The 27,252-nt window shown below is 31.9% G+C and overlaps 1 protein-coding gene across 4 annotated transcripts; it reads right to left on the bottom strand.

Annotated features, from left to right (window-relative positions):
- Positions 1 to 1,942: 1,942 nt before the first annotated feature.
- LOC134272159 (uncharacterized) lies at positions 1,943 to 14,797 on the bottom strand. 4 transcript variants are annotated; one of them, XM_062754409.1, is made up of 8 exons: positions 14,737 to 14,797; positions 14,614 to 14,658; positions 5,630 to 5,837; positions 5,325 to 5,429; positions 5,163 to 5,229; positions 4,837 to 5,075; positions 3,550 to 3,669; positions 1,943 to 3,290 (listed from the first exon to the last, which is right to left on the bottom strand). In XM_062754409.1, the coding sequence occupies exons 3-8, from the start codon at positions 5,805 to 5,807 to the stop codon at positions 2,836 to 2,838; spliced, it is 1,164 nt and encodes a 387-aa protein (XP_062610393.1). In that variant the 5' UTR covers positions 5,808 to 5,837; positions 14,614 to 14,658; positions 14,737 to 14,797; the 3' UTR covers positions 1,943 to 2,835. The 4 variants fall into 4 exon arrangements, with proteins under 4 accessions (XP_062610393.1, XP_062610394.1, XP_062610395.1 ...); XM_062754410.1 differs by lacking the exon at positions 14,614 to 14,658 and having other exon boundaries at positions 14,737 to 14,796; XM_062754411.1 differs by lacking the exon at positions 14,737 to 14,797 and having other exon boundaries at positions 4,837 to 5,048; positions 14,614 to 14,695.
- Positions 14,798 to 27,252: the final 12,455 nt, after the last annotated feature.

Here is a 27,252-nt window from a genome sequence, read left to right as displayed (position 1 = left end):
GAGTGAAGCTTAATCTAAAAATATGTTATAGGTGACGCAACCCAATGTGATGTAGAAATTTTCCAAAAGGTGTTTACATGTAAACATGTAAAGTTCAAGAACAAATTTTAATAAATCAATGCATAACAAACTATGTTTTAACATAACTTTTCCATCTGCATATGTAGCCTATTTAAAAAAAAGTACGTTTCGTGAGATCAAGGGTATGTATGTGTGTGGTGTTTGGGGGAGGGAAGCATTATTTAATTTAAAAGGTTCCAATTATGATCAAAACATTTTTAAAAATCTAATTCACAACATTAATTAGATTCTGTTTTTTCAAGCACATGGGCATCGGAGCAAGGGGGGGGGGGGTAGGGGGCTTTAAACCCCCCTTTTTTGCAAAGATAGACATTTTCTATGAATTGAAAATTGGGGTTTACCTTTTTTGTTGATTTAGCCCCCGCCACTTTCAATTTCCTTCCGATGCCTATGAAGTATATAAAATACTGAGTCATAAGTCACAGTGTCTGAGAATGTTATACTCTATGTGACAAATACATGTACTGTGTAAATTATAGATTTTTTTGACTTTTCCTTGGAAAGCCTAATATGTACGGGTGTGTATTTAGAGGCAAACACATTAGTGCGGGTATTACTGTCTCATGACAGCATCTAGTTTTGCTTTGGAAATGCATTCTCAACCATTATTAATATATTTTCTGAGTACAAACTTTAATTGTTTGTCTAAAGACTTAATATTCATCTTAAAATATTCAAAACATAATAAACATGAAAAATAGGGATAAATTCGTCTCCTCTACAACAATTCAAATGATACGAGAGATGATGTTGATAGATTAAAAAAATCAAGAGGCTCAGAAGAGAGACAAATTGGCGCTTTTAATTAATACTGAATGTTGATCGAATTCTAAAATACACCATGATGTCCGTTATTTTAAATTATTGTCTTTTAAAGTCATCTCATTAACAGTGCATACATTGAATGTTTAGTTTGATGGCAAATATCCTCCTAATATATATTACATACTTTAATGACAACTTTTATGTTGCAATAAAATGTGAAAATTACAATTAGTAAACTTATGCTGTAAAATCCAAGTCAACAATACAGAATAGGAGCAGAGCAAATATGGATATCTATAAAATATGTACTGTCGGTCGGTCGCACTCACTGAGTGTCCTAGATCAAGAGCAAGGTGTATCAAAATTTATTTTATAAACCTTTTTCCTCTTTTAATCGCTCGAAAAGCACAAGCAATAGATGCTGGTATCTTTTGTTTTAAATTGCAACGATTATATATAATTAACTATTCTAAGAGATAAACAATGGTTTATTATTTTTTCTGTTGACATGATTCCTTTATAGAATATCCCGATGACAGAATCATAAAAATGTAACATCATACCATTTATTAATTAGTTTCCTTTTATTGTACAAATACAAATATATATTGGCACAAACACAATTGCAATAATTGGCAAAGGCACATCATCAATTGTTCATTATATTTAAACAGTAATCTGGTATAGAATGTAAGGCTATATATAATCATAGCTAAATTGTACATCATTTGTAAAATAATTATGTTAAGCAGTCATTTCTAGATGTAATGCATTTTTTAATAAATGAGTTTATTTTCAGTACTTCTGGACAATGGCTATTTAAGCAAAGTTTAACTTTTTGAGTATTAGACATATTTAATATTTTATCATGGAAAAAATTCATCAAATTCCTTTAAAAAGTTAACCTATGATTATTGTATTTATGGCAGATGAAAAGAAAATGAAATTCATCTTCAACTTCCCCTCTGTTACATATATTACAAATTCTTTTATCTGTAGGTATAGAAAAATGTCTTCCTTTTTCTATTGCAAGGTTATGAGCACCAAGTCTCATTCTGCTAATAATTGATCTGTCTGTTTTTTTTTTAATATATCAGTGTATCCGCATCGTTTGAAATTATTAAAAGCAACTTGATAAAATTTTAGTTTCGATGAATTATGAATCTTTGCATATTCCTCTTGTATGCATTGATCTGATATTCTTTGTTTTATGCTTCTCAAAAGTGGTTTTATTGAATTTTCTTTTTTAGTAATGAATGAAAATCCCAATTTGTTGAAAATTGAAAAAAAATATTTTTAGTCCATGAGTTTGTTTTGACTGTTGTTTTCTAGATTTTAAATGCTAAAGTATTCTTGGAAGTAATAAGATGGTTCCAAAATTTTATACTTGAAACTTGTATCTATCATTGGGTCGTTTTGTGGCTGGCGAGTTTATATTAATGCCAATTTTACGCCTTTGATTTTATAATCATTTAAATTCTATAAAATACTTGAATCTGATTGCATAAAAAATGTTTTGATAATTGCATCAATAAAATCTAGAGTTCCTTAGCACTAAGCAGCCGGGAATACTTTGACTGTCTTTACACTTTGTACCGTGGAATCATTTATATTCGTGGGGGTCAATGTTCCAGTGTAATCAAAAATGTCCTGGCTCGTGGAGACGTGATTTTTTTGGTAACAAGTTCTCTTTCTTTTTTTTCCAAAGTGAAAACAAAGAAAGACAACTCCTTCAAAGTTGATTATTTAAGTTTTCTCTCTTGTGAACAGAAAAATGTACCAGCGGCTTGCACCAGAGACTTATACATTGTAGCTGTGATGTCGCAGAAAATTACGATTATTAGGAACAGCTTAAATATCTAGATGAGAAAGACGAGGTAAATTAATGCCATAATTGACTTAAAAACGTTTACACCCGAAACCAATTCAAGGTAATTCTCAAGTTGTTATTTACGCATGATCATGTAATAAATTAATTTCTGTAGCTTGTTAAATTTCACTGACGTCACATTTAAATTTCCAATACGATGTACAAGGAATTTGAACTCTGTCCTTCCTTAACATAGCTGAGTTCAGATATCCTCCTCTTTCATTTTTGACATTGTTATCTGTGTTACCATGACTTCTCTCTTCTGATTTATTATTGATCTCAGCCCCCAGGACACCGTGCCGTCTTTTTTCTGAATCATTTATGATACAAACAGTTTCAAATACAGGAATTTTTCCTTCTCTTTTGCTATTTATATCTGCTTTTGTGTCAACAAGTGCTCTCTTCTGTAGTTGACTGAAATAAGCAGCCTCTGTGACATCATGGATTTCCTGCAATGGTTTAATAGAAACACCAGCCTCTGTGACATCTTGGGTTTTCTTCTCTTGTTTTCTATAAATGCCATCCTCACTGACATCATAGATTTCCTTCTCTGGTTTACTATTAACACCAACTTCTGGAATGAATTATAATATTTTCATTATCATTTCAACTGTAAGTAACTGTAATTATGAAAATTTAACAAACGTTTGAAAAGCCTAATCTATGCCACGTATATCGATGCTCTAGTATTTTATTCTATGGGCTTTAAATTCAATCAATTTACAAGACATGTAACAATTAATGTAAAAATTTATTCAAGTTAAAATTTTTTTACATTAGCATTTGAATTTTAACTTTTATACCCAAATATGAAATTTAATTATCATATTTACCTTCATCTTCAACTGTAGAATTTGTAAGCAATGAAATACGTTCATGAGAAGTACTGGTGCATTGTTCGTGCAAGTCATTTTCAGGGCCATTTTCCATTATTCCCGCCAAATGATCTGTCCCTAAAGTCATTACACAAGAATTTATTTGAATATCAATTTGTTCTGTAATGATTCTAAGCTATATTCAAAACGAAGCGTCGCGCGATTTTTCTAGCTTAAATTTAAACTGTCTCATTAAACTACAAAAAAAAAATTTGGATAGGTATTGTTTTTTTTTTAGATCATTCTTTGTTTTTTACAATCAGGAACCGAGTTACGTGCGTTTTGGTTTTTAAATCCTCAAGTTCAGCTTTAAAACCCACATAGAGAGTGGTCCAAAATTAATTATAAACTTTTCAAATTTTAACTTGAACTCGTCCTGCGAAAAATATAAAATTATCAAAATACCGTTATTCAGATACCGTTTACACTAAATGTTAGAGTATAACCCATCAGTGTGATTTAGTAAATAGGTTTTATGTAATAAAAGAGACGCTAAATAAAATCAAGATACTAACTATCATAACACTTTCTCGTATTATGCTTGGACTTATATCCACACCTAATTTCATTTAATAATTAAATAATTTCTAGCTCACTGATTGACTAAGATCAAACCTTGTAAAATTATTTTATTTAATGTCCACCTCCATTGATCTATCGGGTGAACAACAAGATTTATTTTTTCTTATATATTGACTTAATATAGAGAGGAGATTTCAAAGATATATAAACAATTTTGGATAATTATTTCACTTCCACATGGATACCACTCAGGTGAATATCACATCCAGCTTTAAGACTTGGTGTGGATTAGGTAGGAAAATGTACAATGTAAATGTGGGTGTTCCAGGAGCCTTAATCTATTAATATTTTTGTTTAATTATCTTTAATTTGATTAATGAATCATATAATTAATCCGTTTAGGCTCGTTAAATATTTTACTTGGAATGTTGCTAAAGTATCTAGACTTATCAAGAAGAACCACGTGCTGATACCCTGGATTTTTGGCACGTGGTTATGCCCATGGTTTTTGCAGAGTGGGCTATGCTGCAAAGCACTGGGCCGTGCAAAATGTTTTTTTTTATTTCATTTTTTTTTTAAATATTTTACTCGTGATTTTAAGTGTGTTATCATTTTAGAATTATTCGACTGATTTAATATAACGTCTTATATCCCTTATGTACTTTCTAAAACAACCACAAATACGACTGCTGCTGCCGATAATTAAATGAAAGAAATGCCTACCTGGATTTGGTTCTTTGGTCTTTCTAAATCTTTGTTTTCTTTTCCAGAAAATAACTAGAAACAGGAGGAGGAGGACAATCCCTCTAGCACACAGTCCTCCTACTATTGCTCCAATTTCGGCGGTTTCATACTCCTGGAGTGAGGCTGTTTGAATATTTATTATCGTGCTGCTGTAAACTTCATGGTCTACGTTTATTCTAGTTGTAGTAGCCCTTGATTTGTGAAAGATATTCTCTGTTCTGTTTTAAAATGTTTATTGATCATCAAATGATAACTTCATTCATACATGTAAAAATTCGTTTGTTTCAATTATTTCCTTTACTTACAATTTTGAACAGGAAGGATCGGCAAGATAGCAGTGACCTTGTGTGTTGATTTGTTGACATGCAGGATCTTAATCAATAAATTATGAAGATTGAATATTCGTAAAGTGGTTTATTATTAGGCTGTATGCAAATTAAAAAAAATAAAGTTATTATCTCTCATACAATTGTAATGTTCATTGCTTCTGAAAGCATCATCTGGACAGCCTTCTATAAACCCTGAGCAGTCACGTGAAAACAGATTTCCCTCAGTCGTCTCCAAACAGTTTCCTAAATACATATGATATTTTATCAATGATGATAAGACTGCTTGAGTGTAAGAATAAGATGTAAACATTCTATATTTACTTGACATGGGATTTAATCTTTGGTACATGTGTTTGGTAAATAGAACAAATGATTGTTATTGACTTTTGAATTGATTAAATAATGTAATTGATATCGATAAACCAAACGTTTTTGTTTCTCACCTCTTTGTATTATTCCCATGATTCCTTTGTAACAAAATTCTACCAGACCACTCTTCTCTATGTTAGGGACACATATATACTGATCATTACCATACTTGTCACGACCACAGTCCAGTCTTGTAGATGATTTCATAACTTCTGTGAGATTTTGAGGACAGGATTCGACAAAATCATTCATGGTTGCATAGGGAATGAAGTCAATAAAAACCTTATTGTACAATCAAATTGTAAATAACACAAAACTAGCATAAAACAAAATACAATGATTTCTCTTTTAAAATATTTTAAAAAAATAAAAATATTATCGATGAGGCATACTGTTTTATAATCTAGCAACCTTTAACAAAGTAAGTTGGGATTCCTCCTTATAACAAGACTGTCTGTTTCAATGTCACAAAATAGAAAAGGAATAATAAAAATTTCATAAATGACATAAAAGATCGGCTGTACCTATTTTGAAGAGAACGCGTTTTTGTTTTTTTTTATTTAATTTGTCTTTAAAATGTATAAAGGAATTCTATGTATATAAGATATTGGACAACTTTGAAGTCTTATAACCAGTTAATTGTGTATTACTAGATGAAGGTGAAAAAGAGAATTAAATTTACATAATTGAAAACTTCAAGAAACAGGCCAAGTTGCATCTTAAACATTTTTGAGGAGTCATTTGCTCTTCATGACAATAACATTCCTTTAATTTTGTGAAATTATAACTGTGATTATTGATTATTAATCAAAAGAAATAAGACACTTGGTGCTTAATTCATTTTCTATGATAAAATCGAGAATCCAGATATTTAACAAAAGGCTTTGAGGAATTCCAATGTTTTTGAAATTTGCTGAAAACATGCATTTTGACTACTTTTAGCAAAGAATTAAAATATCTGTTTCTAAAATTACATCGGAAAAACATCGTTTTGTATTTATGGAAAATAAGACACTATGAAATTTTATTTATTCAATGCAATGTTTAAAATCTGGAATTGAATTTTTAAACCCAGGCATTCTTTACTTTTTCTCTTTGCCCGAGATTAGCACATACATTTTTTTGGTTTAGTTCGACTTTTCTACATGGCGAGTAGAGTTTTGATGCTGTTTACGGAGATTTAAAAAAAAAGACAAGCAAACCATACGGTTGTGTAGATAAATTATCGTAGAAGCCAAGTCAAAATCAAAAACTGTTTTTACAAGTCTTTTATTGTAATATAAACACCGGTTCCATGGAAATAAGTTTTTTTTCGTACTATTTATTAAATGTATACAAAAAAACAAAATCAATGCACCAAAAATTAAAATGCTTAACAGTTCTTGTTAAGGATTTATTTGATCAACGCAATCTGTTTAGCAGGTTTGATGATAAGACACGCAAACAAGAAGGAGCGGACGTTGTTAAGATCCCTAGTCTGATACTATTTCACTTGTTGGTTGCTTACTCTATATACACTAAATTTATAATGCAAATTGACTTTAAACATTTTTTAAATAAAACATCACTTTTGAAGTAGGTAACCGTATTTCTATACATGTCTGAATTTGCTACCGTATATTAAATAAATGATTCAAAATGATTAAACTTATAAAAGATAAAAGACCATACGTAAACAATGTTCGCTGAAAACAATAATTGAAGCAATCCATGCAAAAATCAAGGACGACAATAGATGTGTACCAGGGTCGTAACATAAAGGTTACTTACGTCTAAGACCGTGCTTAAATAGGACTTAAGTACAGTCTAAAAGTTAAGACCGTAACTAGAAGCGTTCTAAGATTTTGCAATCTTAGAAAAACTTAGGCGGCCGGTTATAATTATTTTAAATCGATTTCCGATGTTAAAACATTCCTCTATTCATATTATTCATTAAAAAAATATTTAACTCTAACTGACGCTGATAAAACATTTTTTTTCGTTTTTCGTTGGGGTGGGTGGGTGGGGGGGGGGGTATCATGGATTCTAATAGCACTCTCAATACAGCATACCTTAGTAAATACAAAATTTGATTTAAAGGTACTTGGACACAGATTTGAAGTTAATATTTCCTCATTTTTTCTGTATAATATCACGAATTATATATTTTAATAGCATTTCACAAAAAAATTAATTAAAAATCTTATTTCGTTTAAAAGTTATTAAATCTTTAAATTTTTTGGCGGGTTTGATTGACACATCCTTGCACTTTCACAAATTTTAACTTTATTCTTAATCCTTGGGAAAAATTGCAATTTTTATTTGTTTTAATGAGAAATATTAAAACTGTTATCAAGAAAAATAATTTTATTCAAAGTGGAAATGTTAGAAAGCAAAACACTTTCACAAGTATCGTCATTCCGAACTAAGAGATGCGTACAGAGTTTAGCAAATCGAGCACACTCGTGTTATGTACACAGTTTTTGTAAACAGGGCTCGAGTTCTGTTATTGTTTATATATAGAATTCACCGGGTGCGTTCAATCGTCACAGTCTGCTTACCACAACTGCACGGATTGACAATATATTGTGTTTTTGTTTTGCTTTCGAACGTGTCTACTCTGAATTTTCTGGGTTATAGTAATAATATTTTTCATTTATACAAAACGAGATTGCCACTTTTCCTAAGGATTCAGAATAAATTAAAATTTGTGAGAGTGCAACGATATGTCAATTGAACTCGCCGAAAAATTTGACATTTCAATATCTTTTAAACGATATAAGATTTTTAATTAATTTTTGTGTGAAATGCTATTAAAATATGTAAGTCGTAATATTATAGAGAAAATAATAACTTCAAATCTGTGTCCAAGTACCTTTAAGGGATACGTCTGAAATTAGTTTGACCTCGGTTATAGAAACAGAAAAAGCTTTGGAAAAAATTTGTAAAATGACAGTCCATGTTCCCTGTTTAAAAGGAATTTTTGTTTCACAGGGGGGAGGGGGGGGGGGGGCAGATGTTTTAGAAATGTTTTCCGTTTTACGTAAAATTTCTATAGTGAGAAAGACAAGTTATACGAAAATTATAGAGTTATCTCTCTTTGATATCTTAAATAAGTAACGTTTTATGAAAATTCATATTGATATCTATAAAATTTATGAAAATCATTTGAATATGTTAACTCTTGAGAACTGATTAAGAGGTAGGAGGGAGAACAATACTACCGTTCGTAGTTCTTTGATCCAGTTGCATCGGGCAGGAAAATTTATAACTGCTAATTGTATGTATTTGTAGTTTATAATCGGGTATTCGATTACAATATGATTAGATCAGGATGCATGTGACTAAAATCCCCTAAGCCGGTGTACCGTCGACCCGGGAGAAAATTACACCGTGAACGAAATAATGAATATGGGATCATCTGTTGAGACCTACCCTCTCTATTAACATTGAACAGGAAAGAAAAGACACAAAGCATTTGAAAGTTTAATAAAGTTACATCAGGTAGGAAATTTGATCCAGTTGCATCAGGCAGGGAAATATTTAACTGTAAATTCTAGGTATTTGTCGTTAATAATCGCGTATGTGAATACAAAATGATTTGATCAGGATTCATATGACTAAAATCCCCTAAAGCCGGAAAAATTCTCTCTCAACATTTTGAAAAATCACTAAATAGAATACATCGCTAAATGTAATACGTTTACAATGCTTCAAGAAAAGAACTGTTAAGATTTCCAATCTATTAATAAATTTATTCTTTTTTTTTTTGCTAACTTTGGTAAGATTCCAGATAACTATTCAATGAGGACAGTACTAGTGAAAAAATTCTGCATAAAGTATATATCTACAATATAAAAATATTGATTATTCAAATTAGTGCGTTACTTATTAAACAGATTAGAATGATAAATCAATCTAAACAAAAACACCTTGAAAACGATTTTTATTGGACCAATAAGGGACAAGGCAGGGTAACGGCCGAATTTGTCCCCTTATTTGATATAAAATTGAGAAAACTGGTAAATAAGTTTGTAGCTAAGAAATTGGAATGATGCTTGCTTTAAAACAAGCACTAATTTAGATTCAAGGGTTTCATGGAAAGCACTAGAGGTTTCCAAATAAAATCTAGATAATCAGGAGTAGAAACAAGAAATCGTGATGAATCAGAGTATAAGGCTTGAAAAAAATCTTTGGTAATATTTCTTCAACTGGGCTATACACGAATGCTGATTGACAGACAAACAGATAGATACAAGAACAGAGATATAAAAGGATGACCAAGATGACAGACACTTCATGCTCTAACCATATTAATAACATGGAAGACTTTTTTGCACCTAATATTAATATATGCTATGTACAGGGTCACAAAGTTTTTATTTACACATCTTATCAAAGATTCATTTTAGTTATTTAAATACAATTCAAGAAATCCGATTTTTTTACTACCTGACGTCCGGATTTAACAGAAACTAGGGTTCCAATGATTTATGATCTAATATTGCAATACAATATTATATGTAAAATAAAATCTAAAAGCAAATTAATGCAAATACTGTAAACGTATTTTGTTTAGCGTGTACCGTATTTAGCGGGAAAATATTTTAAACAAGTAAGCATCGATTTGATTAATCGCATTTCTTGAAGTTCTTACTCTTGTATCTAAAAGAACACGTTAATGGTATTTTTGAAAGAAAAACTGCGTTAGATTAGATGCATATCCATACATCAAAAGGCTTATAATAATAAATGTTAAAAACGCTAAAAGTTTGCATTTTAATTCAAATTAACGATAATTAGGTAAAATATTGTTAAATCCTTAACAGTTTTTAAGGCTAATTGACCTAAATATCCAGTACGCTAATTTATGTAATAATATTATGCAAATTAATCACAGATTACGACATTTTATGCACTTTTTCCCCTTTTCTAACAGAAAACAAACTTTTTATGCGTTGCAATGTTGGCACACTTTTTGGTGTAGCAATGTTTGTCATCTTTACAATTTTCATGCAAATAAATTGCAAGGGAGGTTGTCTCTTCATTGCGATATTTCCTGTTGTAAATTACAAAGTTAGTGTCAATTACTCTGCATAATTATGTAATTAAATACTTTCGAATACATTGTTAGTTTTGACAGCTACTTGCAGTTACAATCACAATGAATTTTACAAACGAATTAATTCCTCCCATTTCTTCGAAGAATGTAATTAAATGTATTCAAAATGCAAAGTTTAATTTTAATTCGAGATTTGGGTAAGTTTAATATAGATAACCTCATGTTTATGAAAGCCCAGAAGGATCATTCGAGAATCAAGTCTCGAAATACGGATTTGAAATGCGATAGTCGAAATTCAAGATCCAAACAAACCAAAGGCAAGCCAAGAAGTCTCAATCGTACAAAAACCCCGAGGGCTCATTCAAGATTAGAGTTTCGAAATACAAAATTCACAATGTTAAAGAAAGCACCATTGCTTATCATAACTATACACTTAGCACGCTTACTTTGGTTACTTAATACCGAGGTAAATCATGGTAAAAAAAGAGAAAATGCATTTCCACTTTATAACCAATTGCGCACCCCACCCAAAGGAACCACTAACCCTGATGCCCCATATTTCAAAATTTCAAAAAGACATATTTTCTCGTGATAAATGGTTGATGAATACCAAAGAGCAGATTTCAAAGAATTAATTAATTTTTTGAACCTGTAACCCCCCTCCGCCCAGTATCCCTCACCTGAGGGCCCTGAAATTAATCATTTCGAAGAGGCACCTTTCTTAATTATAAATAAGTACTTAGTTCATTTACATAAAACCTAGGAGCAGAGGAAACTATTTTTCATAGGACTCATGAATTTTCACGATATAATCATTAGAGCCCCATTATAACACTAGAACCCCTGACCAAGAATCTTTGAAATTCACAATTATGGAAGAGGCACTCTTACTCATAAAAGCAATGTACATAGTTAATTTATTTGATACCTTGGCTTGGGCCCATTTCATCAAAAGTCGTAAAGTTAAGCCTCAAGTTAATTGTATTTCTGGGGCTTGAGCCAAATTTTAGTCAGACGTAAGTTGGGCTTCACCAAGGAAGGATATGGAAATAACGAACAGTATTCAATCTCAACGTCCATTAAACAAATATACAAAATAAGAGCAGAGCAAACACGGACCTCCGAAACATCAGAGGTGGGATCAGGTGCCATGGAGGAGTGAGCATGCCCTGCCGACCGATCACACCCGCCGTGTGCTCGTTGTCATAATCAGGAAATAACGGAAAAAAAATCCGTGGTCAATTCAGTGTATAAATAATGGACTAACAATTGGTCTGAAAAACGTCAGTCAGCCACCAAGTGGCGTAAGTCTAGTCGTAAACGATATGCTTAGTTGCAGGACTAAGTCTTTGACAACGTTGCAATGCGCAGGCGCAAAACATTAACATTGTCAACTGCGGACAAACATGTATTACATGTATATTTGTAGTTCGCAAAAGTACAGAATTACACAAATTCTAGATTAATGAATACTTGCAGTGATTGAAACATGCATAAATTTATAGGGTCATATAGGAGACATATCTCTTGTAAGAAATCGAAAGTTTTTTTTTTTTTTACATTTCAATAATATACAAGTCTTATTAATTGAAAGCAAGAAAAGGACCGTGCAATGTTCATGTGTTACATCTATTTCGGAATTTTAATTACACCCCCTCTCTTCCCGAATTTGATACAGGTTAATGCCTTAATTCGCCATTGATAACTTATTTTATGATTCGGTTCATACTGATTCTACTGATAAAATACTACTAATAAAGTTCGACAGAAATTAGGGAAGTCAACGAATATTCGAATATTCAATCGATGAGTTGATATTCGAATAAATTTGTGATTCGAATATTCTTTTTTTAGTATTCAAGCATCAAAAAGAGAGAGAAAAACCTGGCGAGTTTTATTAGAAATTGAATCAAGTTTGTAAAAATAAAAATAAAACACATTTCTCTTGGATTACCTTAAAGAAATGTATACTTGCAAGAAAAACTAATGTATAAAACTGCAAACGGGTTACTTATACACATTTTGAGTCAAGAAATAAATTTTACGCGTTTACTACTAAGGTACATTTCAGACAATTCTCTGTACGTCTATTAAATTTTGTCAATTTAAATGATTTATTATTAATATTGTAATTGTTTATAAAATGGCACATAGGTTCATAAAATAATTCCGAAACACTATACTCTAGGTACATGCAGTTATACAATAAAACCTTTAATATAAACTTAATGTACTGTTTAAATGTTTGCGGAGAGAGAGAGAGAAAGAGAGAGAGAGAGAGAAATGACTACAGATATTTTTTAAAGAAATTCTCTGCTTGTGTAGTTTCTCTAAGTTACATTTATTCTTTATTTTGTTTTTCATTAAAAATGTAAGTTATGCAGGAAATAAAAAACATGACTATTTTTTCATCTTATATGCGCTCAGATTTTTTTTATAGAATGTACATGTAAGATTTACTCTTTTAAACGAAATCATGAAAAATAAAGATGCCTTTGCATCAATGTTTGTCTGACAAAAAAATTAAGAATAATTCATTTTCGAACTCAACTGCTAACTTTGGTTTTAAAATGAGTTATTTTTGTTCTTAGATGTAGAAAAATACAAGAAAGAGGATTACGGTGGTTTTGAAACCGATTTTTCTTATCTAAAAATACATTTTGGGGAAAAATTTTTTTTCTTCAAAATTGACAATTTAAGTCAATTAAGCAGAATATATAACTAGAGGATCTGTGTGCAATGAGCTCACTAAATGATTTCCTTGCCTCGAATATAATGGCAGCGTCCATGTTTTGCTATAGGAAATCCATAATATGTGTCGGATCAAAAAGTAAAATGAGGCATAATGGCAATTTGTTATAAAGATTCTGTGAAAGTCTCATCAAATTTCATTCAGTGGTATGAGAGGAGTTGCGGCTAAGAGATGGATACCCCAATGCTTAACAGACGGACGGACAGATCGACATCCCGATTACTATATACCCTCCCGCTTTCGAAGCGGGCTATTTGTATAAATGTAGGTATAAATGTGTCGTCGATTAAACAATAACTTAAAAATACAATACAACAATCAAATGTATGTGAATGCATTATCATAATGTATAGAAATGTTGTTTGAAGAAAACTCTATGTATTAATAAGACAATCTTTTTTTCTCGGAAGAAATTTATTAAAATATGAAGTACGTTTTAATCCAATCAACTACGTCCCCATGTGGTTGTAAAAAGCCCCATCCTCTCCCAACTCTTCACAATATGCATAATTAAATCAGGGACCTATATACAATTAGTTAATATAAAGGTCCCTCATAAAATATTATTTTTTGTGTTTTGAAGACTTCTGAGAACCGTACGTTTTCTTAAGCACTCGCTAAATTGTTTTAAAATCAGTAAAATTGCTTAATTTTAACTTTACGCCCGAACTTAGGCCAATCCATGAGCTGACGTAAAGTTTTGGCCTACCTGGTTTTTAGCCCCCCCCCTCCGTCACCTAACGGGAGGGGGGGTAGGGACCATGAAATTCACAACATTTGTTTACCTGTATGAATAATATATCGTAATTAAATAAAATAATTCCTTTATTAGGAGGAAAAAGACTTAAAAAATAAAGAGGTTACATGTACTTTCTATTAAATTGATGAAAGGAACTGTGACTGTGATGGAGATTTTTTTTCTATCTAATTCCTATAGTAAGAATGTAATCAAAACATAATTAAATTAGCATGATAATTTGCAGTGTTATTAATTAAATCACTATCAATGTAGTTGAGAATGATCAATTACAAAATACGCCCATTTGCTCATTTCCTATGAAACATTTAATTAATTTTACCAAATTACAATTTTCTATTTTTAATTACATGTACCTTACCCTGTTAAAACGAGAGAACGCTTTCAAAGTATTTTGTCGCAAATTATTTGATAAGTTATATACCCTTCTAATGGTTTTACCAGGTCTGAGGTCCCTTGTTGGACAACGGCTAAGTTAATATTGCAATTTGAGAAAGAAAATACTTACCTTTCTTTTAGTCGATGACAACAAAAATCATCAGTTTTGTTCAAACTACAAATTACATATACCAATGATCAGAATCATATGATCTTACTTCAGTCAGGCAAATTAAAATAAATACAAACTTACGTGATTAATAAATCATTTTCTTCTCTATAGTTCAAAATGTCACAGTTTGTTGCGCTTATTTGGGCTTCAATGTAGGATTCTTTTCACAAACAAATAATCTGTAATTAAAGATCACAAGTTTCTGATTTGAATTTATTCCCCCGTCTTTAGTAAATTGATTTCCCTGTGTTGTATTAAATATAATTCACAGGGAAGGAAAATGTTAAAAACTATTGCTAGTGAGCGTATGACTGGGAAGAATTTGAAAGTCGGTCAATTTCAAGGTGAATAGTCTAAAGTTATGAACAAATATATTATAAAGCAACTTATTTTCTTCCAATAAAAATGACATAGTTTATCACTGAGTCATTGAACATAAATTTCAAATCTTTTAGGAGCAAAAGAAATTAAGTTTCATTATTATGCTGCAAATTAGCTAAATCTAATTTGTCAATAAACATTTGCTAAAGAAATCATTATTAGCCACTGAGTGATAAAGGTCCTAAATCGTAGCGACAGACACTATTACTTTATGACGGGTTATCCTGCACAGAATTAATGCTTAAAGTGCTGCAATGATTAGGCTTTTCGAAGTTTTTAAAACATTTGAAATACATGTACATATGTATAAAAAACTGAATTGCAAGCTTAAGCATAGTCAATTTATATAAAGAGTTCCCTTAGCTTTATATAAATAAATGTTCTGATTCCACATGATTTCGTTGATTACATTCTAGTTATTAAAACGTTTTGACGGGTTTAGAATAAATCGCTTCTGCCCAGCCGATGAACACAATTAAAATTAACTATTTGTTATATAAACTCGCCCTTTCTATGTGAACCCGAAATGTGCGTTGGAAGAATTATACATATTTTTCCTGTTTACAAACTATTTTACCATAAATTAAGCTTACCGACTAGAATTCGATCAACAAACATGCCTTATAGGCATAGCAAATATGCAAATTTAAAAAAAAGGGGTTTAGAAACTATGTTTTGGTTTATTATCAACATAGAACATTGACGGATTTTATATGTTAACTATTCCGTCAAAACCGGATATTACGATGTTAATCTTAATTCTTAATCGCAGCATTGCTTGAGATTTCCAGGAAAATTCTCAAAAAGCTAGGTTCAATTTGTACAAAAAATGGCCCTGCACTTACGAGAGCACATTTCATAATCCTAAAAAATTAAAATGTACATTGATCATCAGAAAGAGATCTTTCATTATGTAATTTCATATTTTGGATCAGACGTTGTGCTCTATAAGATATATTGAAAAAATAATGTCATTTTAGGCCATTTTCTAAGGAATTTACAGGATATTGGGAAATTACGCATTTTATGACGTAATAATACATTGACTAAAGGGAAAATTACGTCATGTTCAATAGATACGACGTCAACGAGAGTCCAAATTATAAATCCTGCATTTTCGGCCTAAACTGAGCAGTTATGATTTTTCAGAAATTCTCCGGGTAAAAAAAAGCCGCAAGTGGCTCTTACTCTTTAAAACCATTAATCGTGGTTTTCACAAAGAGCACGGTCGTTACCGCAAAATAATGAAATAGAAAGGGAAATATAACTGTTCGAGAAATAGTTTCCAATGAAAATATTTTGTACATGTAATAACGTACGAAAGCCCATTGAGCTCATTTTTGAAGGTTCAAAAATAATTATTTTTTCGTGTTATAACGCGAAACATTCGCGAATAAATGCGTAACTTTCGCTCTATAGCGCGAAGCAATTGCTGTTGAACCAAGACTGTATGTAAAGTGTAAAATTTACAGATTAAAGTGTATAATCAGATTAAAGTGTAAATTTTACAGAATAAGGTGTACATTTTATAGATTTTAGTGTGATATTTACAGATTAAAATGTAAAATTTACAGATTAAAGTGTAAAATTTACAGATTAAAGTGTAGAATTAAAAAGAAGGTAGAGTGTCTAAGTGGCATTAATATGCTCCGTAGTAGAATGGTAAACTATTTCATTTTCTCTTTTTTTTTTTACTTAGAGAGATATCTGTTTTTCAAGTTTAAAAGAGATATCTCTCTTAATTAGAGAGATATCTCTTTAGATTTTCAAAAAGAGATATCTTTCTAAGCTAAAGAGATATATCTTTTAATGAAAGAGATCTCTCTTTTTCAATCACCCTGAAAATAAAATAATTAATTCTCCCGTCAAAAACAAAAGCGAAACAGGAAGTAATGTCTGTTAAGTCGTTCGTTTTCTGATTATTGAAGAGAAAAGGATAAAATGGACAGATTGATACAGGTAAACAACGTTTAATTGCTTTATTGTTTAAGCGGAAGTAACAGGATTTCAAACCAAAACATTCCCAAAAGATTGGTTCCATATTATATTTATTTCATTTATTTAGCTCACAGGACAGCTAAGGTTGGGATATAGAATGCATAGTCAATAAAAACAAATGGGAAATACATGTACCCAATTTCATCGATCACGGGAATATAGGGTTGATTACTACGTCGATTAAAAATAATCCTGATAGAATTAATGTTTTTTTTTAATTAATTAATATTCCAAAAATAAAAACGTCCAACATTACTTCTTATATGTACACAGGGATGTATATATTCAATTTCAATATTAACTGTATGACGTTAAAGAACATACATGTACGATCAATATATTAACTGTAGAGCCTTATGACCCCTTTCCCAAACACAGGCACCTGAAGTATGGATAATACCCCCCTTTTTTACTAAAAAAAAAATTTAATACCCCCCTTTTTTTACTTTAAAAAAGTTGGGGGTATTATCCATACTTCAGGTGCCTGTGTTCCCAAATACTCTTACAGTTATGAGAAAGACATTTTATTTTCTTAAAACAGGCATAAGAAATAGGAATTTTCTTATTTGTCATAGCTAGAACAATCCCCAATTTATCCAATGGTGTCACCCAATAGGTCTGCACTGGGTCCATAGGACATTCATCAATCAATGGTAGAACATATTATCTACATTTGTCATTATATTTTACAGGGATACAGGAAGTACTGAAAAAGGGACAATGCTTTGACTGAATGTGTCATCCATGTACCAGTATAGATCTGTTAATGAGGCATATCCAATAATTCTTATACTCATGAAGAGTGTGGCAACTTCCAAGTAGTTAATGATGGCACTCATTTTAAATCAGCTACAGGATAAATTTTTGGGCTGCACTTTTTTTTACTTCAATATTTCAAACTTACTAATTCAGTTTCAAGTCCACAAAAGCTCAAACACCATGGTAAATCAATGGACCATAATGCTAGTTAAATTTGTCATATGCTTTCCTATTAAATTATCAATTTGAAATTTGATTGGTAAAAAACATTTATTAACAAGTACAATTCTTCTACTATGTGCCTGTCATTAAATCCCAACGATTGCAAATATTTATGCACATTGATAGGTTCTCAATGAAAAATTGCTAACTTTGCAGAATGTTTGCACATTTTTTTTTCAATGAACGACATTTTCTTAACATGGAATCCTTCAGTATAACAAAACAAATATTGCATACTTACTTTAATACACTATAAACTAGGGCTAATTGTAACGGGAACCGTTACAGATGTTCCCCAAACGCTCCCCAACTCCCTTTTGGTGCTTAATTCCCTGTAAGCTTCATTAAATAAGACGAACTCTATGCCTTTTAGACTATAACAATGTTTTCCCAGAAGTATATTCAGTATATTCAAATTTATGCATTGCACGCATGCGCATTTGAATGCATCTGCATAATGACCATATCATCTTGTCTACACTACTTATATACTAGAAATTACAGCGTTTTATCCAAAAGTATTAAAAAATACATTTTAATCTAGTGTATTTGTAATTTTACTCATTTCACGTGCACGCACGTGCATGCATGTGCATGTCGACTGTATCTTCTTGTAGGAGTCTGTTATGTTTGTCTATGTTCTAAATCCCATCCTGTTTGGTTGAAAAACGAGGAAGTTATAGCCAGTTTAATTTTAAGCCAATCAGATTGCATCGCACGTGTATGCGCATGTTTTCATGACAACTGTTATATATCATATTGTAGTACATCTTAATGCATGATTATAATTAAAATTTTGAAGCATTTCGTCAAAAATTAAAAAAAGATAGTGCGATTTCTGTTTCAGCGAATCACAGCAAAGTAGTTATAGCCTTTTAAAGTTTAAGCCAATCAGATTGCAGCGCATGTGCATGCGCGTTTTTACATGAAAATTGTTATAATTCATATTGTAGTACATCCTAAAGTATTCCTATATTTTAAATTTCAAAGCTTTTCGTCAAAAAACAGAAAAGATATTGAGATTTTCGTTGCAGCCAATCAGAGCAAAGCGCACGTGCATGCGCGTGAGTTCGTGCTAATTTGACAGTGTCACATTATCTACACTATCAATATATCCTTATTAAATGAGTTTTAAAATATTTCATCAAAAAATGTTAAAGTTATGGCTATATAAAGTATATCCGTCATTTCACTCATTTCACGCGCCCGCACGTGCATGCATATGCGCGCAAAATAACCTTCGCGTTGCACACCTACACTACACACCTATTCACCCTAAAAAGGTTTTAGCTCAGTTGGGTGAACAGTTTCTGAGAACACTCGCGGACAAAAAAAGTACTGGAGAACAAAGAAGAAAAAAAAGAATAACTAGATGAGATCTCGTTGCGAGCAACGAGTAGGTCTTCCGTTGAATTTCTCGATAAGATGAGATGTGAATTTGACTGAGATATTTGTTAAAAGAGAATGACATTACGTTTTCCTTCATTAATTTTAAAGTTTGTTTTTTATCACGATATTCTGAACATCTTTTGTTCAATATAGAATATAAAATATTCCCTCTTTTCGAAACGAAATGCATAAAATATATATCATTTTGGTCCCTTGCAACCACTTATTACGTAACATATGATCAAAATTTAATAAAATATTGTTGCAAATCATTAAGATGAATATCTGTGCTTCTCAAAATGGATACTTATCAAAAAATATTGATCATGAAAGAGTTGAAGATGAAAGACTTTTGTTCCCTCTGGGGCCCTAATTGAAGGAGTAAGCCCCTTTTTCTTGATATCAAATGAAAGGTCTTATGATTTCAACATTTTTTGTTCAACACTTCTTCAGAGATTTCTATTTGTTTAAGAGATATGCTAAATAGAAAAATTAAGGGGCCGTTCCTACAAGTCCTTAATGGGGCCATTTTAGAAAAATTCAAGGTATGCATATTGTTTAGAACATTATTCTGACCATCTTTTGTTCAATATTGCTTACTAAAATATCCCCCCTTTTTGAGATATAAAGCGTCAAAGATTTTATAATCTGACCCTTAATTACGTAACAAATTGTATCATATATAGTTGCAAATCGTTAAGCTTAATACTTTTGCTTCAGTAATGTATAACAAAATATTGATAATTAGAGAGTTATAAATAAAAGACTTTTGGCCCCTCGAGCCCTTAATTTGAGGGGTCAGCCCCCTTTTCTTGATATGAAATGAAAGGTCTTGTAATTTTGAAAATTATTTGGTCAACACTTATTCAGGATTTCTAATCGTTGTTGAGATATGGTAAATGGAAATATTAAGGGGCCACCCCTACAAGTCCTTAATGGGGCCGTTTTACAAAAATTCAAAATATGCATATTTTTCAGAATATTACTTTGACCATTTTTTTTTCTATATTGCTTATTAAAATATTTCCCCTTTTCGAGATATAAAGCGTCAAAGATTTGACATTCTGGCCCCTTCTGACCCCATATTATGTAACATTTGATAAAAACTGTATCATATATTGTTGCAAATTGTTAAGATGAATACTTTTGCTTCAGTAATGTATAACAAAATATTGATCATTGGAAAGTTATAGATAAAAGACTTTTTGCCCCTCTGGGCCCTTAATTTGAGGGGTCAGCCCCTTTTTCTTGATATCAAATGAAAGGTCTTGTGATTTTGAAAAATTTTTGTTCAACACTTATTCAGAGATTTTTATTCGTTGTGGAGATATGCTATATGGAAATATTTAGGGGCCACTCTTACAAGTCCTTAATGGGGCCGTATTACAAAAATTCAAAGTATGCATATTGTTTAGAACATTATTCTGACCATCTTTTGTTCAATATTGCTTATCAAAATATTCCCTCTTTTCAAGATATGAAGTGTCAAAGATTTACCATTCTGGCCCCTTGTGACCCCTTATTACGTAAGATATGCTTAAAACTTTTAAATATATGTTGTTGCAAATCGTCTAAAATTGAAAAATACCGAAAAATCGAGCAGAAAAAGTGATAAAATTTTTTGGACACATGGGGGATCGAACCCGGGTCGCCCGCGTGACAATCCAACGCGCTAACCATTCGGCCATCGGGATCGCCGCTTCACGTTTTCAAATGCCAATATCTCGAGATTGGCTTTTTCGATTTTCAAACAAATTACATATTTGGCTTCTGCAAAAGGGTCTCTATTCAATTCTTAAACAAAAATATTAAAAAAGAAAAGTTGAAAAATTGCGTTTTTTAAATTCACTTCCGGTTTCGACCGGAAGTATTGACGACACACGTAAAAGGCGATTCTGCAACGCTATAAGTCATGAACTTTCATCTCCAATTAATCTTCAGTTCATATCTAAAGCAGTTTTCGCTACTAAATCAAGACAAAATTGCATTTTAAAATCAGAAAATTATCCATATCTCACGACCGGAAGTGACGTAATCAACGAAAAAAATTTCCAATAAGGTTCAGATCAGTACCTATCAGATGTCAAAGTTTCATGAGAATCGGTCCAGTAGTGTACGAGAAATCGCGTGCACAAAATCGGTAAGAAAAATAATAATAATAATAATAATAGGGAAAAAGAAACCGAAGAATAACAAGAAGGTCTTCCGTTGGAGACGGAAGACCTTAATAATAAGAAACCGAGTAAAAACAATATGTTCCCAAACTCCGTTTGGGGAACATAATAAGAAGAAGAAGAAGAAACCGAGTAAAAACAATGTTCCCAAACTCCGTTTGGGGAACATAATTAAACAGAAAAACGATCCTTGATTAAGTCACTTTTTGTGACCATATTGCAATTAGACTACAACTGTAAGAGAAGCTTTTAATACAATTTTAAGGAATTTTCAATTTTAGTTACCATGGCAACATCATTCATCAAAATAATTTAAAAAAAAAATAAACAATAAAGACAACTATAATCTATCTTAATAAAGTATATCTGGATGCCACACTATAATGAAACTAAAACTGTACTTGTAAAAGCATTTTTAAATTATTTCACAGAAATGTCTATTTTTGGTTACCACAGCAACAACGTTCATTGAAATCAAAAATCGATACAAAGAATTATATGTATCTTAGTGTACTCAACTTGTGTACCAAGTTATATTGAAATCAGACCAAAACTGTAGAAGTATTTTGAAAGCACTTCACAGAATTTTTTTTATTTAGTAACGGTTCTGGTCTCTGACCAGTAGAGCTAAAAATTATGAATTCATGATCGAGGTAAAAGGCTTAAAAGTGGGTCTTACTTTTTGGTTAAAAAATACTTGTACCCAAGGACAGACCTCATACAGGAATACACATGAAATATGGACGCCGTTGCATTTATCTTTTAACATGTGCAGTACGATATCCATAGCTTTAATCAGTCAAAATTATAAGCAAGGTTAAGTCTTTTCGTATAAACATTAACAGACACAGACGGACGGAGAAACCTAAAACTATACCCCCTCTGAATTTTCGACTTTCGAATGGTTGTTTCTACGGTTTTCAAATCTCACACATGCATTCCTTTTCCGAAATATCTAACGTTTGCCAGGCTTTTTTTTTTTACGATTTTGTTATTTTACGTGCCAGGAAAACGTCAAAACCAGTCCATTAGGAAAATTCGCCATCTCCAACAATATGGCAATTAGAACTATTTACACTATATAATACCTCTTCATTTAAGGTCAGACGAGACGTTCCCCAATATCTGTTTTGTATATCTTCGTAATGTATAAAAAAATATTCAAAATTTTAATTACATTCTGATTTCTAAACCAGTTTCTAAATGTCTTTTAAAAATCAAAACACTTAAACATTTGAAACTGAAAAAAAAAATTCTTCCCAAAAGGATTATATAAGAAAAACTACCCCTGGTATCTTGAAGAAATGCCTGGTAAGGTACCTCAATTTTTTGTGAGTAAACATGTTTAGTAGCAATACTTCAATGACAAACTCTTGGAAAATTTTATATATTATTAAGGAACGTCTCGTCTGTCCTTAAAATCACAATTTATATACTATACTACTTTATATTTATATAAATGTTAATCGTTCTTTCCATTCTTTACCCTGGGGCTAGGGTCACTGTACTGCCATTGCGCTGGCTTAAAAGGAATGCATTAAGACTACCAAAGAAGTTCCGCTAAAGAATTGGCTGAAATAACAGTCCCTTTGTTAGAATTTCCAGACACAAAGTGAGATATCAGCCAAAATGCTTTCATCAACCTTAGAGTATTGAGGGCTTTGTGTGTAACGACGCCCGGAGGACTTGTCTAGCTATCTGATAAAAAGATTCGAGATTCTAATAAATCTACAGCAATAAGATACCTAGCACCCAACGGGCTACAAATATTGTTTGTGATTTAGATTATGGTACTGAATTGTTCATTTATAGAGGGTACTTATTGTTGTCTCTTGTATTATTATCATAGTTTACAAATGAAGTGGGAAGACGTTTTCATTCAATATCAACAGATTCTGCCGCCTCCAGTGTCTCGATCGCATTAATAAGGGGAAAAAAACTTATTATGAGAATCGACAATACGTGTATAATTAGGGCTAAGTCACACCTTACCGGATAAATCTAATGGACCTCAAGCGGATGAAAAAGAGGTCATAGAAAAGAATCCATTGGTAATCATTTGATAAAAGTTGTCCGTTGTACAACGTAGAAACACTCCAAACGAGTCAATGGTGACTTACATTGCAAATTCCCCCTCTATCTCCCGATAAAGCACTAATATCAGACGAGGTTTGATGGCCTTGACCTCAAATTTGACGGACTATGATTCTGACACACGATTTAAATTTCAAAATATGATCACAGTGACCTACGTTTGAGTAAGAATAATCCAAATGTCTCAAGTGGCAAGGTTGAAAATGAAGTCCTGATACAGCAAATGCATCAAACATGCATTACAAATTGAAGCCATGGTGACCTAAACATGTACGTTTGGAATGCAAAATCCCTTCTCCCTTTCCGATTTGTATCAATTCAACTGTCCAAATTGGTTTTACAGTTAGCGAGATATGATCTAGACACTGTTAAAAAAAAATCATGGTTGCACAATGCCAAACTGAGAACAGGCTTACCTTTTTTTTCATTGAAGTTAAGTACAATTTGTTACCTGCTCATACACTGTCAGTTGTATTATTTACTTTTTAGATAAATTAGGCATCCAAATTTCTAACTATCTTCAAATTTCATGAATTCAGCTTTTCCATCATCAAAGAGGATGGGTACACATAATAGTTGAGATGCCTATAGTGCGACAAAAATGAAGTGATCAAGATGTGTTTGAGAAACACTAATGCCCACGTATGGCAGCTTATGGTGAGGGTTGAATTCTCTCAAATGCATGTCAAAACTCCAAAGGTCAAGGTCAAAAGTGTTGGTACTCAAAGGTCTTGTTGCAAGGAATACACCTGTGAAATATGAAAGCCCTAGTTTTAACTGTTCAAAAGTTATGACGAAAGTTAATATATTTTTTAAGAAAGTCTAGGTGTAGGTCAAGGTCAAAAGGTAAAAGAAAATATTTATAATACCAGCTGAAAAGTCTTGTAACAATAAATACACACATGTGAAGTATGAAAGCACTAGCTCCAACAGTTTAAAAGTTTTGGCCAGGGTTAAAGTGTGGTGTTTTTTTTTTTTTTTTTTTGTAAAAGTGGGTCAACCTCCAAGGTCGAGGCCAAGAAGTCAAATTTGGTAGTACCCAAAGAAAGTCTTGTCACAATGTCACAAGGAACACTTGTGAAATATGAAAGTCATAGCCCCACCCACTCAATAGTTATGGGCTAGGTTAAAGTTGACAACAGACAGACAGAAAGGACAAAAACAACATACCCCAGGATATTTCGATCTAGGGGTTTAAAAATGAAATTTCACTTTAATCATTTTTTACATTACATTTTTTAAAACATTACATTATATTTTATTTAAAATCTACACGTATTTACAAAAACCTCACAAAGACTGAATTTTGTAAATAAAATAGCATTCACACAAAACAGGACAAAAAGGATTATGTCGTGGTTTAACAACATTTTCGAAATTAAGTAGGTCTTCACTTCATTTTTTTTAAAATTAATCCTTAAAGTTTGCATATAAATATTCACTTTGGGTGTTACAAAACCATGGAGTAAATACCTTTTACACCTTAAAAGTATAGACATTACAACAGCCTAAGTCAGCATTTGGTAAATTTATGGTCCTTATAATGACCTTGCTAGCAAATATAACCTATCATTTGGTTGTATTTTGGTTGCCTTTTTTCATACCAATTGTTACGCCTTTGTTCTGTCTACTTGATCAATAAACAATGCTCACGTCGGTTGTGGTCAGACAACAGGGGATGCTTACTCCTCCTAGGCACCTGATCCCACCTCTGGAACTTCCAGGGGGTCCAATGACCATGTTTTATGCCGTCTACATATATTTGTATTGTTAATACTTCTATATACCTAGTAGAGTTGAGATAGATCACTGTTCATTATCTTCGCCTTTTACTATGTATGTATAAAGTATACCGTTAGTACATGTGTATGTATAGTTTTCAAGCACAGAAGCCTGCGTCAAATCACTATCAAAACGCAATAAGAGCCAAGATATAAGACGCCTCCAAACTTATGGAACAATTTTACCTTTCATTTTGATACTTGCTGTGTATAATAGTGATAATGCGTGTGCGGTTATTTAACTAGAAAAGTCATTTTTCGACAATTTTTTAGTTTTTCAACTGATTATATGAAGTCTTAAAAGCATAATATCCATACTGATATAAAATAGTGTCAAATGTCCTTTATCAAAGACGAAAAACTGTCCCGAGAATGAACAAGTATTGCTATTTAAATTTCAAAAAAATTATAGTATTTATGTTCTCTAGGCATGGGTTGGATTATGATTGTAAATGTGTCTTTATTCACCACAACATAAAATAACCGTCCACCGACTTGGATTGCAACCGTCAACATGGTCAATAAATCAGTCAATTAATGAGTTTGCATCGATTAAAAAAAGTGAAATGGATAAGAATTGATTAATTCTAAATTCCTTGTAAATGTTTCTTGGAAACATATATCGCTTCCGAGCATACTTCATGAGATGATGCACTAATTTATACGGAGTGATAATTTGTTGATGTGTGTTATCGCTCTCTGCAGACAACACCCATCGTGTTTTACATGGCTGTTTTACAATTCCTACCGTGATTTATCATCGTAATATTAAAAGACGTGTTCCAGTTGTGAAATATGGGCGATGCGGTCAAAGACGTGTTCAAATGTTCTAATTTTTATACAAATTGCACATAAAATTGCGTCATGGTTAATAACTAAGAGACAAAACTCCCACCTTGAAATCGCTCTGGTGAGCCTCTGGTACTGAAATAATGCTAACCTAAAGGATCACTTTAAATCATGGAACCTTTCATCTGCTTTCCAGATCATTTTCGCGCTAGATACAACCAACTGAAAAGAAGTTGAGTTATAATCATACTATTGTATATCTAAAGAAAAATATCTTTAAAACAATCGGAGGTAGACGTTCAAGAATATTAACCACTTCGTCAAGCTTTTAAATACATGTTTTAATATACGTTGTAATTCTTCGATTAACATGTTTAAAAGGATGATTGCAAAGAAAAAATAATGTAAATTTTTTGTATATTATTTGGTCGTTCTGCAATTGATACAGTCAATCATCGAGCCGTTTTTTTACTGAAATTTTCCGTCATCCTGATCAATACATGAGGCTCACGGGATGTGTGCCATGAGACAAGGGGTGTCTAGTCCTCTCAGGCACCTGATCCCGTCCCTGGAATTTCAAGGGACCATGTGTTATGCCCTACACAATTTTCTTTGTAGTTTTTTTTTTCAGACTTATGCTGGTAAAAGTTTTTTTAATCAGAGTTGCGAGGATACCAATAAGTTTAAATTCAAGGAAAAATCTTATTTGTTTCAGTGTTATTGTATGGTGACATATTTATGTCATCCACGTATTTTTTGTTAACATAACATATCATGCTAAGTCCAGATAACTATCTTGTCAAGTAATGAATTCTGGTGTTTCTTAATTGTTTTACCGATGGTATTAAAATCGTCATCGACAGTCAACACATAAGCATTGTATCCAGCTATACTGGAACATCTGTCAATTAATAGATTTAGTTAAGTGACATTTTTTCTCTATTATGATTATTTCAGCAATCAGAACACAGGGCTTACAACTCTTACCAACCCACAAAGGATCTGTGACA

This window comes from Saccostrea cucullata, unplaced genomic scaffold (genome assembly GCF_032062105.1).
Source record: "Saccostrea cucullata isolate Sc308-1 unplaced genomic scaffold, CSIRO_AGI_Scuc_v1 ctg1732, whole genome shotgun sequence".
In the NCBI taxonomy this organism is placed as follows: domain Eukaryota; kingdom Metazoa; phylum Mollusca; class Bivalvia; order Ostreida; family Ostreidae; genus Saccostrea; species Saccostrea cuccullata.
This window is presented reverse-complemented; position numbering and strand designations above follow the sequence as displayed.

Bases quoted from the DNA above. Each gene is read 5' to 3' on its own strand.
- LOC134272159 (XM_062754409.1), bottom strand. From the start codon at position 5,807: ATGAATGATTTTGTCGAATCCTGTCCTCAAAATCTCACAGAAGTTATG. The intron at 5,230-5,324 runs GTATGAGAGATA...TTATTGATTAAG, and splicing joins AAGCAATGAACATTACAATT to ATCCTGCATGTCAACAAATC. The intron at 3,291-3,549 runs GTAAATATGATA...AATTCATTCCAG, and splicing joins TTCTACAGTTGAAGATGAAG to AAGTTGGTGTTAATAGTAAA.